This window comes from Syngnathus scovelli, chromosome 2 (assembly GCF_024217435.2).
Source record: "Syngnathus scovelli strain Florida chromosome 2, RoL_Ssco_1.2, whole genome shotgun sequence".
Classification (NCBI taxonomy): Eukaryota; Metazoa; Chordata; class Actinopteri; order Syngnathiformes; family Syngnathidae; genus Syngnathus; species Syngnathus scovelli.
Genome location: NC_090848.1, coordinates 18,186,261 through 18,199,805, shown reverse-complemented (window position 1 = coordinate 18,199,805; position 13,545 = coordinate 18,186,261). Strand labels below are relative to the sequence as shown.

The 13,545-nt window shown below is 40.7% G+C and overlaps 1 protein-coding gene across 3 annotated transcripts in view; it reads left to right on the top strand.

Moving 5' to 3' along the window:
- nphp4 (nephronophthisis 4) overlaps positions 1-13,545 on the top strand; it is a 107,558-nt gene that overhangs the window by 46,506 nt on the left and 47,507 nt on the right. For all 3 annotated transcript variants that reach the window (XM_049754895.2, XM_049754894.2, XM_049754896.2), the window contains 3 exons: positions 7,964-8,173; positions 8,874-8,997; positions 12,783-12,835. In XM_049754895.2, the coding sequence (XP_049610852.1) occupies positions 7,964-8,173; positions 8,874-8,997; positions 12,783-12,835 (387 nt within the window). The remainder of the gene's footprint in view (positions 1-7,963; positions 8,174-8,873; positions 8,998-12,782; positions 12,836-13,545) is intronic.

Here is a 13,545-nt window from a genome sequence, read left to right as displayed (position 1 = left end):
TGTTTCATCGTGTCTTATCACTTTATCCAACACAAAGCTGGAGCTATAGTTCTTTTCTGCTTCAAAAGATGCAACCAGCTCCATCCCTAAAGTTTTATATCTAACATTAATAGTGTCACTTTGGAGTTCAGGAACACGTCGTACTTGACCTTGTAGATGGTGAATATTGGACCCTTTAATGACTTTTCCTCCCTCTTCCTCCTATTTTCAGGGATAATGGAATTTCAGCTGTGTTAGACTCAGAATTCACAGTCTGCCACCTTTGGATGGTTTTGCTCCATTTTCCCATTGTCCTTTATGTTCCTCCTTAAGTTTGATGATTTTTTTTGAGGGGGCCTGGCTCGAGGTCACAGATCTTAAGTCTTCATTTCCAACCCGGCAAGTATTTGAAACATAGATTTTATTTTTCTAAGAATTCTCAAACACTGTGTTTTACATTTACAAACAAGATTAATGGATTCTTCCCCTTGCAAATGTTTTGCCTGTTGGAGCATTTACATGAGCAGTGACATTGCCTGTTATTGTTTTTGGTGTAACTTTGTGAGAAATATTGGTGCTCCTCTGTTTTTGCCATAGGCTGCTATTTTTATTCTGATTCCTCCCCAATTGCATGCACGATTAAAAGTTTCGTCCTTTTCTGCTGAGTAAAACCTTATAACTGTTCAAATATAATTTATGTATGTATGCATGTATGTATGTATGTATGTATGTATGCATGTAAGTATATGCAGGGTTATTCACATTTACATTTATACAAGCTACGTTCCTTGCATCAAAACGTTGAGTTAACGGTTGTGACAGCTGTTTAAACCTAATTTGTTATACCATAACTCGTTAGCTTATATTCTATTTTTGTAGTGTAGTGAAATTAGAAGTTAATGACTTGACTTACACATAATTGGCTTCCTCTCATCTCTGCTCTAAAGTAACAGATGATGCACAATACTCAGTGTATTTTACTGCTACAAACGATTGAAAGCTGTCTGCATCTGGTATTGTTAAATGAGACTTTTAGAATTACTTTGTGGACGTGTCAAACCCTTCAAGCCAACACGTGCGAGCATCAGAGCTGGTTCCTACAGTATATTTTTTAAATCATAATGCCATTAAACACCACCTCCACTCGCACAACTTCTCATTGTCATCCTCCAGCTTTTGTGTGTGACTAACCATGGACTGTGTGCGCATGGATTACATGCCTGCATGTGAGTTTAACCCCATTTTGAATGAAACTCTTATCCCTGTTTATTTACTGAAACCACAAGTAAACAGTCCCTGTGAGATTCCTTTAATCCTGTTGTTTCATACCCCAAGCTCTCTGAGGTTTATGCAGTTCATATGTAGATCACATCGTTCCCCAGTACAAAAACGAAGCGTTGAAATGGATAGCGGATTCGTGCCGCTATGAGCTTTTCTTCTCAAAAGGATATTCTTTCTTTTTTCCCCCATTGTCTTTTCCTTTCAATGTGGATACACTGCTTTTGAGAGATCCCGTCAGTTGATTATGAATAAGTTATTCCTTGCTTGATCTCAGTCATGGATGTACATGTAATGCATGTTTTAAAGACACGTAGTTGTGAAAATGTTAAGATTAGCTCACAGCCCCTTTCGGCCTTCATATTCTTACTTATTTTCTCTTTGCAAGTATTGAACATAAAACTGTTTTCTCATTCTGATGATCAGGCGACTGAACATGTGCGATAAGTGTAGGACAGTAAAAGCTCTCTTTCCAACGCTGTAGGCAACCATGTAGAAAGGGCCCCCGATTAGTTCTTTGTTTCCCGCATTCTCATAGAGCTCAGCCAGCATTTCTGCCCCCGAATAACTCCTACACAGTACCATATTCATTGAATAATACAAGGTGAATGATCGCTCGTGTGCTAGACAGTCACGTTGCTCAAGGTTTCTTTTCTGCTTTGCTTGACATGGATGACTTAATTGGGCTCCTTAGGATTTTTACCGGTTTCACTGCGTAGCATATTTTCAAACTGTAACAGTAAAAAATATATATATACATACGTATATATTATGTTGAAAACATGCATGTGGAATATTTCATACAGTGTGTCATATTAATCCCGAACTAAATAATTGAACAGCAGAAAGCACTTCTCACTGAGTCATTGCTGTGATCTGCTGCATACTTCTGCTTTTCCAATTCAGTGAAAGAGTTGTGCTTTTACTGGTTGAGGGTCAAATTATAGTCTGAAGCGAACAAACTCCCCCATAGGAATTGAATATTGATTTGCAATTCACTGCTACTTAATTTGTGTGAAGCGCTGGAGAGTCTCATCATATGTAAACAAACAGAAAAATAACAGCTTAGGAATCATTGTGATGGTTCTCAAGGCTTGACATAAAGAGAATACCTTCTCAGTAGTTTCCATGGAGACCCTGGAGTATCTACGTAATGGCCTGTATAATACAGTATTGGTGGACTACATTCAACATCCTGCTTTTGTATAGGTCTGTTCAGTTTTTGGTACCCACAAGAAACAACTGGCTATATTTATCATTGACTCAGTCAGCATGTCTTTTCTTTTGTCTTTTTAAACCTGCTAGTAACTAAGTTTAGTTGTAAGGATTCAAGCATTTTACAAATTGGTTGCCATTGTATGGCTCTCAGGTCTGAGCTTTAGCATGCGTTTGTGTGTTTTCTTCAGGTATCCCCCATCACCTTTCCGTATTCCAAACACCCGTATGCTACTCTTTATTAATCATTCGTGTAAATGTGAGTGTGAATGCTTGTTTAGACCTATTATCTGGTCTGTGATGGGCTTGGTGACCAGTCCAGAGTCTACCCCACCTCCAGCCTGCCCGGTGATGAATGGTTGGATCCGTGCATTGCTCACAGAAAAAGGCAAAATAAAGGAAGAAAAGAAAGTGCTAAACATGCACTTTTGGAGAATCTGTTTAATAGGTTTTGCATTATCTTGCTAATTAACAAAGAAATAACCATGAAAAAAAAATCTCCCTGTGAGGGGGTACTTCCTTCGTGTTCCTTAGCTATAATGGATGAAATAACATTGATAAACCATTTTTAGACTCGTAATGACTTAAATTGCACATATACAGAAATCCTTAAGTCCAAAACTTTCTTTAGAGTAGTTTTTGCTGCATGCCCCTACTATCTTAACAAATGTAGTTTTTTTTTTAAAAGAACGTACATTGACAACAATTCCGCACATGCACAAACAAAATATTTAAGGGCATTTAAAAGCAAAGTAAAAGAAAAAAAAAGTATGTTTCTAAACTGACAGTGAAATTGATTTTAAATGCTTAAAAAAAGCTTTCTCCAAAGGTGTGAATAAAAGGTATTTATACTAGGGGCTGACTTCACCTCTGTTGGCAGCTTAGTCCACTTGTGTGGAATAAGCTTTTACTGAGTCAACAAAAAATACTGATGCTCCCCATTTTACTGTGACTGACAAAGTAAAATGCTTCTCATCCGCTTTCTTAAACATTCTTATGCAGAGAGCTGATGTTATCTCTTTCCAGATTTGTAATACAGCAGCACATATGAGGACGTATGCTGCCATCTATGTCAGGATCACCAAAGTGATTTGCATGGCATTCAGGCATAGTTTTTTTTTTTTTTTTTAAATTGTCGTTTTTTGTTTTTTGACTGATGACCTGTAGCAAATGCTTATGGTTTTCATGTAAAAAAAAAAAAAAAAAAATTGACTCAATGGTATTGAGTGAACCATGATGGGTTTCACTTTGTTTTGAACAATGGCCACTATCAGAATCGCTGCGTAGTGTATATTGTGCGCCTTGTGTATTCTACCTGTGATTGATTAAAGTTGTATGAAGCTGACCAGCTTATTAATCGATTCAGCAAAAGCCTGCAGTCCCTTTTGGAGGGTGTAAATCTTTCACCCCGTATTCTTTCTTTCTTTTATTTTTACTTTCCCATGATTTTTATAGTATAGGTGCAACGGGGCAGACTGTGAATCATATTCATCCAGGGGAAAGCTTTCCTTAACTCTGTGTGACCTAGATTTAAGGTTCCCTATGGAGAGGGTGAATGCAACAATTGCAGTTTAAATAATCATTTGCTGTGCTTAGAAACCCAATACTGTACAATAAATTATTATTGAAAAATAAGCACGTTTTTTTTTTTTTTTTTTTTTGCACTGCCGAAGAATGTGGAAATAAATAGAATTGTGCCAGTAAGGCATTGTTTGCACTTAAGGTTAGGGGCTAGAGTTAAACTATTAAATCATCAAAATATATGCACACAGAGTGTTACAACCCAGATTCCAGCAATTTAAACTTTTGCCTTTCACATCCAAATGTGGGTTGAGTTTCATACTGGAAATAATAGACCCAAATACAAGGATGTGCCATTAGAAGTGTGTTAATGCAGCGCTAGAATGTGTCACATTTGATAAGCTAAATGTTGATGTTAAATGCAAGAATGATATTTTTATGTGTGTTAGTTCAGGCTCAACAGCAATTTGAAATAAACATCTCTAATTTGTCCCTTTTAGAATGAAACAGTCAGGATTGTGCTATTTAACTAAATTGTTCTTGACAATTGAGGACATGCCTGCCAAGTTAAATTCTGACCATTACGCGCACATTTAACAATAATTAGTTATAGCTGACATGATGACTACTTTCAGTGGTGATAATTTTCAAACAGACACAGGCTCCCCAAATATTTCCGCACTCACTCATATTTTGAGTTCATATTATGAAGCACGATTTTTTTTTTCAATTAACTAAATGTATTCATTGAACAATGAGGAGCTCTTTAAAGCAGACATCTATGGGTAAGCCATTCAAATTTGATTCAATAATAAACCAAGAAGGATTGCTTGTTTGCTTATTGATTGAGTGATTGGTCGGTTGGACAAAAGGACAAGCTCATCAAACAAAAAGTTAACAATTTGAAAGGAAGAAAAAGTTGGTCGGTTGGTTGGTTGTTTGGTTGGTTGTTTGGTTGGTTGTTTGGTTGGTTGGTTGGTTGGTTGGTTGGTTGGTTGGTTGGTTGGTTGGTCGGTCGGTTGGTCGGTCGGTTGGTCGGTCGGTTGGTCGGTTGGTTGGTTGGAAAAACATACAAGCTCATCACACAAAAAGTTAATAATTTGAAAGGAAAAAAATAAAAACAGATATGAATCAAAGTTGGGTGTAGAGTGGCGCTCCCTGACACTACATTGCTTAAACGCCTGTGTCCCATCCAATCAGATAAGCGGGTTGTCAAGGCCTTTCTCGGCTTGCCTTTTTCAAAGTAGCTCAGCTCTCAGGTTTGAGGTTTTGAATATCAGCTCCGACCTTACTGTGTGGAATTTGTGTTTTTTTTTTTTTCCTATGCTAGTGTGGGTTGTCTCTTGGTACCTGTTTTTTTTTTTTTTTTTTTTTTTTTTTTAAACTCGCCACGTTCCATAAGTTAATGTTGGCATGAATGCTTGCAGCTCAACTGCGACCCCAATGTTATGTTTACGCTATGTTTCCAGTAGCAATTTTCCCCCTGTATTTTCAAGCTGTTTTTCAGGATAGGCCTCCTGAGTCCCAGAAGCTCAATTGCGCCCAACATTTTGGCCCGCAGTTTACAAGTGCTTCCCTATATTCCCTCCTGGCCTGTCACTTTCTGATGGGATCACCTTCTGTCATTTGTCACATTCTGTAAATGTTTTCCTTAGCTGTGAATGGCAGGCAGTTTTGGCGCTCGTTTGTTGCACTGGGGGAGTCTAATGGCGCCTCTTTACCTGGCCGGCCGGCTCCAGAGTTGGCATCACTATGGAGAAGCACACTGCTGAACAATACGATACGATACGATACGATACGATACGATACGATACGATACGATACAACACAATACGACTTTATTTATACCGCATATTTTTGGTGCATTTCATTTGTTTAGCTTGGTTTCAAGAATTCCATCAGTTAGTGTTTTTGCTTAAAGATCCAGTAAAGTGATATCAATTATCTCTAAATGTCACGCCCGTGCCACAGCACGCTCGGCCTGCACTTCACTCGGCCACACCCCTTTCGTTACCATAATGTCTGTCACCTGCTTCCTATTGTTACCCTGTGTATTTAAGCCCTGCCCGTGTGTTTCTCCCGGTCGGTGTCTACTGTTGTGTCCGTTCCTGTTCGTGCCCAGTGTTCCTGTTCGTGTCATCTGGTTTTCCCCCGGTCTGTCTGAAGGCTCACGGTCAGAATTTTAATCTTGTCCAAGGGGACTTCATGTCGGTCAGTCTGTCTGTTTTGCTGGCCGTGAGTCTTCCTCCCGTCTGTGTCGTTCGTTCCCCACCTGCCTCCCTTCCAACTCCTTTTCCCTGCAATAAATCCTGGTTCAAGCTGCATTTGGTCGCCCTGGCTCAACTCATTCCTGACAGAAGACACCGACCATCACAGCGACCAGCGCTTGGACCAAACCTTTGCCGGCTCCCGCAACTGCTGCATGGTCGCCAAGGAGATGAGTTCAAGCGACGCAAGATGCACGGTTGCCCCCCCCCAAAACAGATCCGACGGCGCGGATGTTGCGGCCGCCACTTGTTCCGGCGGCGCGGATCCAGCGGCTGTCACCGTCGGCCTTCAACGGTGCATGACGCACGGCCGCCCCCCGACCCAGTCCCGACGGCGCGGATGCTGCGGCCGCCACCAGTTCCGGCGGCGCGGATCCAGCGGCCGTCACCCAGTCGGCTTCAACGGCGCATGACGCACGGCCGCCCCCCGATCCAGTCCCGACGGCGCGGATGCTGCGGCCGCCACCAGTTCCGGCGGCGTGGATCCAGCGGCCGTCACCCAGTCGGCCTTCGGCGGTGTGTGACATGCGGCCACCTCCCCATTTCCTCCCGGCTCTTGTTGGACAGTCTTGGACTTTTTCTTTTTTGGGACGTCGGGAGCCGTCCCTTGTGGGGGGGGTACTGTCACGCCCGTGCCACAGCACGCTCGGCCTGCACTTCACTCGGCCACACCCCTTTTGTTACCATAATGTCTGTCACCTGCTTCCTATTGTTACCCTGTGTATTTAAGCCCTGCCCGTGTGTTTCTCCCGGTCGGTGTCTACTGTTGTGTCCGTTCCTGTTCGTGCCCAGTGTTCCTGTTCGTGTCATCTGGTTTTCCCCCGGTCTGTCTGAAGGCTCACGGTCAGAATTTTAATCTTGTCCAAGGGGACTTCATGTCGGTCAGTCTGTCTGTTTTGCTGGCCGTGAGTCTTCCTCCCGTCTGTGTCGTTCGTTCCCCACCTGCCTCCCTTCCAACTCCTTTTCCCTGCAATAAATCCTGGTTCAAGCTGCATTTGGTCGCCCTGGCTCAACTCATTCCTGACACTAAACATATGTTTGAAGGTGCTGGAAGCGTTAAAAATACTGAATTATTGTGATTACATTTTTTTTGGGGGGGGCAAGTTTACACACCTTGTCTTTCTGGCATTAGTTGGTCCTCCTCTGCTTGACGCAGTGCGTGCCGGCTTTAGAGATGACCCGGCCACCAGTCTACTCGACGCCAACGCTGGTCCACATTTTGCAGGCTAACAAGCTCACGTGTGAGCTCACGGACCGCAGGGCGGCTTCGATGTTTTCCAACAAATCACCGCCTCACTCGGTTTTGGTTGTGCATGTCCATTTGAAAAGTTTAGTGTTAATTAAGCGCAACGACACAGCACACATTATTTAGCCTGTGGCTCAACTCCAGACTATTGAGCACATACACTCGTTCAGGAATGGGAGTCGAGCAAGGCATGTTTTCAGTACGTTGAGTGGACACAGCTCACAGCGTCTGACAAATGGCAGGAAGGCTCTTTTTTTTAAATTTATTTATTTGTTTTTTGCCTCATATGTGTATATATATATATATATATATATATATATATATATATATATATATATATATATATGTTACATATGTATATATGTTGCATAAACTGATGTTGCAACACTGCATATGGGAGCTTATTGATTTCATTGTCAGTAATTTCTGTGTTGCCGTGTCTTTTCCCATCACACAGCTGTCTGCCACATCAACATCCCGGGCAGCATTCCTGCAGTGCCTCCGTTGGGCGATGTTGTGCCCATTCCATGAGCAGCCAAACTGGAAGGGGGAAGAGACACAACTGGTACTACAAGGGGGTTCAAAGCCAAACCCTCTTGGACTCATGGTTTATAACTCGGCCACAACTGAGAGCGCTGCACCACTCTCAACTTCAGGCACAGTTCAGGTATCACACTGTTGTGAACAAAGGCTTGAACGCAGCTAGAAAGAAAGGTGCTGCAGGCATTCAATGGCCTAGAATATGAAAATATTGGTATCCGAATTGCTTTTCTTAAGCCACACAGGACTAACCAATCAGAGCATAGTACAGAACAGATACAAAGGGGGTGCCTGGGCCACCTGCACAAGTGTCACGTGTTTAAAAACTAGGTTTTAAAACTAGGGTTAGGGTTTCCAACGAGGGTTTCAAACTACTTTTAGGGTTTCTAAGATTAGGGTTTCTAACTAGGCAAACTAGGGTTAGGGTTTCCTATTAGGGTTTCCAACGAGTTTTACGATCGCTAATTAGGGTTTCAAACTAGGGTTAGGGTTTCCGACGAGGGTTTTAAACCAAGGTTAGGGTTTCAAACTAGGTTTTAAAACTAGGGTTAGGGTTTCCAACGAGGGTTTCAGACTACTTTTAGGGTTTCTAAGATTAGGGTTTCTAACTAGGCTTTCAAACTAGGTTATAAAGTTCCATAGAGGTTGAAGAGACTAGGGAGTTAATTTTTTTTATTAACCCCATCATTTAATTTTCATCTGCCAAAGACGGACAGGCACACCTTTCTCTGCTGTAACGTGCCTGTATCATTTGTGACTAATTTTACAACACATAATCTTTCAACTTTACGCACACTATTTAAATGTTGAACTTGTATACCTTTTAGGATATGATCAAATTTCGGCTGTCCCCCAGTTCAGAAAAAACGACATCCAGTCCAAAGACGTCTGTGAGAACAAAGTTGGACAATGGATCACGTCAGGGACGTTCATCTTCATCGCCCACTCAAAGTAAATGTCACCTCATCTCTTGCAGATGTGCTTCTTTCTTTCTTTCCATTGCTTAACTAATATAATTGTAATGACAAATTATTTTGTTTCACCACACTCAAGTTGGCATGTCCTGTAAAACAGAATCCACTATGCAGCGTTGAGGATGAGCACACTCCATGACTGAGGCTCACGGGAACTGCAGTCAAAGTGCAAACACTTGGGCTGAAATGTTTTTCTCGTGCATGTCGAAGAGGTCAACTGTGGCTTATACAAAGCAACTCTTCCAAAGTCCAGCTGTGTTACAGCTTAAAATTTGGATACCAATTATTAAATTAAACCCAATGACTTTTTTGTTGAGCTAGTCATTGACAGCGTCTTTTATTTTATCAACAGAAGTCTGGGCCTGGCATTTAAATTTACATGGGTATAATGTGATAAGTGGAACTGCTGTTAGGGCCATGCCAACGTGCTGAATTGTGTGCCATATTAATTGTATGTATTTGTATAAAACATTAAATTATTTTGGTTTAATTATCTACAAAAAGATATGTTATTATTATAGTCTAAAATTATTATAAGCAGTCATAAGAATTACAAATATTAACACTACATCACAATTTAGTCAACATTCACAAAAATTGATATGAGCAGTGGCTAATTTGCATCATAAAGAAGTCCTCCAAAATTGACTGTAGTAAATATGGCTGTTTAGAGCGGGCGATGCTGTGTGTGCTATAATTGTTGATTCTCGGGACGTTTTTACAACAAAAAAAATGGTTAAGACCTAGGATCTGTTTAATATTTTTGCAAAGCATGCCTTAATGTTGCTTGAAAAAACAATAATGGTTAATTGCAATCTAATGAAATGGCAGCCATTGAAGTTACTTTGTTGCAATGGGAACTCCAAAAGAATACTACAATTACCATTCAGTATTTAGTGTGTTTATGTGGTGATCTGTTGGTGTTATCTTATATATCTAATTTTCGTATACTGATCCAATAAACTGCAGTGGCGGTTTAGCTTTGTAGCCTTAGTGTTTTATTAGAAGTGCACTAAAACTCAAACTAATGCACCCAGATTCAAACTTCATTATGCTAAGTGATTGTAACAGCGAAAGCTACCCATAAACTTCCTAGGTATATGCAGCCCGTTGTTTGTGCCACTAAGGAAAGCAACATTTTGAATTACTGCTGGATTATTGAAAGACTGTTGCCCATGCAGCTTTGTCTGATCACTGTTTAAGATCCATTTAATCACAACATATATACTAGCACAATTTTAAACGTGCAAAGCTACAGTGAAAACAGTGAAAAGTGGACCAGTGAAGCAACAGGACTGTTTGGAATGCGATGGCTGGCTTTGAAACTTCAGCTGGCCGCTTGAATGAATGTACGGACATCGTACATTAGTTTTTGTGAGGACAGGTCCCAATAAAAAAAAATCACTCGTTCAACATGGTTCACTGTCAAACTCAGACACTCAGGAAGGCTTTCAAAATACTGTACAAATGGTCGCAAAATCAGTTGAAAAATGACATTAACATTGCCAAGAGAAGTTTTGCAGAAACACTGGAGAAAGAGTTTACCGCTAGCGGCTGCATCACTGTGGAATGGCCTAAAAGCAGTTACATACTATAAAAAATAATCCCGCCAAACAAAGAACAGTAAGGGGACCGGCTGATGCTGGTTGACACCCAGTTCACAATGGACCCCGCCTACTGCTCAGAGACTGCTGGGATAGGCTCCAGCATACCCACGATCCTTGTGAGGATATAGCTATCTATTAATTTACATAAAAGTGGTTTAACAGAGGGCTATGTGACAGTAGAACAAAACCTTGCCACTGAGTACTTTACACATTTTCTTGGAGGTTTACTCAACGCTGCTGGGTTTATATTACCAAGCGTGCTCTTCCTTATCGTTCCCAATATAATAATATCCCTCCCCAAATAACTTTTAAACTACAAGTTCTAAAATCCTTATTAGATATTCTACATCCTGCACACATCTGAAGATAAATGTGCCTCTGTCTGCATTTCTTATTGAAGCCCAAACTGCTTATTTTCTGTACTTGGCGTCTGGCAGTAAATACATCAAAATTGTAGTAAACACAACACACAGCCACTCATCTCCCATGACAGCTCAAATAAGTTGAGTCGACCCTGGCCATATGCTCAATGATTGGACCCTTTAATAAGGTTGTTAACTTATTGTGGGGGAAAAGAATGGTCTTGATCTGGGTCCACTTCAAGGGCCCATGCAGAGCAGAGCGTTCTCTGAAGAAAGCCCAAGTGGCCTGAATGATTCAAGCATGTGTTGAGAGGGAAAACCAATGATCTCTGCTTTTTGTTAATTCCAGACACTGAATAATTATTGGCTTTGTGCACGTTCGTGCATGGATAGAATTTGTATTTTTGATTTTCTTTCAGATAGCTCTTAGAAGGTCTTTATTGACTGAATATGACAATGAAGTATTCCTATTAAAATAAAATACCGATATTAAAGAAAAAAGTAGCATTTTCAACAGAAAGCCCCCAAAAAAGACCTGTAATATCACGTCAAGGTTTGAATCCTATTACCTATATTGTGGAAATGAACTATAGAAAATTAAGTAACTTTTCTTGGAAAAAGGTCCAAATCATTCACAACTAATGTATGAGTATTAAATGAAAACTCAAGACTTCAAATATTACACAAGGTGTGCTGTAACACGTTCCATTTTCCATTATCTTAATGAGCTTAAGTGTAGGATGGATGGATGGATGGATGGATGGATGGATGGATGGATGGATGGATGGATGGATGGATGGATGGATGGATGGATGGATGGATGGATGGATGGATGGATGGATGGATGGATGGATGGATGGATGGATGGATGGATGGATGGATGGATGGATGGATGGATGGATGGATGGATGGATGGATGCAAATATGGCAGGAAAAAGGAAGTCTCAGCCAAGGAAAAATTTAAATGAATTAAAAACGTAAGAGCAGAAATGTCTTGTTGTTGCTGAGCTTGTATATATTGTCCATAATTTAGCTCAGTTAAGAAAAAAAAGTCCATCTTGATCAGGTAAAACATTGCCCACTGGCGAGGAAAATAATGAAAATGAACATCCTCAAGCCAAATGTCTTCAGATGAGAGGTAATGCAAAGCGTAAGTTTGAGACAGGGAGCCTGCATAGCTCTGTGTGCATGTTGTCTGAACAGATGGGAGCTACAGTGAGACACCCCGGGCAGACCTAGCAGTTTCCAAAAGATCATTCGAGCTCCAGCACAGAGCACGACAAAGAGTAGGAGGAAGGACAAAGATGCTGGGAAACCTTTTGTTCCGGAATTACCATGGCGACCAACCAAATACCTCAGGAAGAATCATTGTTGAACTTAAAACTCACAATGCCATCTAAATCTAACCCTTTTTCAGGGTGGATACATTTACTACTGGGTTCAAATATCTTTAGTATTTCTCACACTGCGTTCTGCACTTTCTACTTTGGCGTAATCATGGCAAAAAGTGGATTTATATTTATCTTTTATACAAACCACTATTCATGTTAGTGCAATACTCGGAATGCAGTGTTTTGGCATCTTCTCATGATAGTTTATTTTAGCTATTTAAAGTAATGGCAGTGACTTTTATTCCATTTGCAATTATTTGATTTTTGATTGCAAGACTAACCCGTTGCGGTTGTTAGCTCAGAATGCAACAGGTAAAGATGTGAGTTCAAGTGACAGATTTAATTTGAGATGGTCACTGTTTACTTTATGATTCAACAACTTTTTGCTCATATATTTTGCAGGTCAAAATGACATCCACGAGGTTTTTTCTCCAGAATCACCATGGGGCCCTAAGGTAAGCAACATTGAGGTCCAGTTCATTTGAACTTTTATCGTGTTATTTTGTCAAAGCGTTTGGCAGAAATTGCCCGAGCACTGTTTTACCAGGGTTTTTCTTTTCCAACGTCACGTGTTAATGTGTACTCCACACTCCCGAAGCAAACCCTAAACATCATAACTGAAGTTAACGTGATAACCAATTGGTCACCTTATTGCCCGCCTATGTTTTTTTTTTCCCAAGCAAACAGGACTGAGCTTAAAGAATCCATGTGCCGTGGCTTTTATTAGTAACCTTTTATTGTTTTCAGAAAGTACATCAAGAGCAGTAATAATAATAATACATTTTTAGCACCTTTAAAAAGGTGTTTACAAACTACTGTTTGAATAGTTTTGACAGCCATCCAACAAATGTCAGAAAAGCAGTATTTTACAGCAGCTAGGCTGCTAGAATCCTGTATTGACTGTATGACAGGGAAAGGACACTTTATGGCACTCAAAAATTTGGCCAAGTGGCAGGCAGCATATAAATGGTAAAAAAATTGGGCCTGAAACTGAACCCAGCAGCACGCCAAAGACAAGGGGTTTAATTGGCTTGAGCAGGCGTTGCCTAAGTTGACCAAAGATATTTTCTCTAAAAGAGTAAAACCATCTTAGTCCAGAACCCCTGGACCCGTACCCAGTGTTTAAGCCGATCAACTAAATTAGTGTACTTAAATGTGTCGAAGG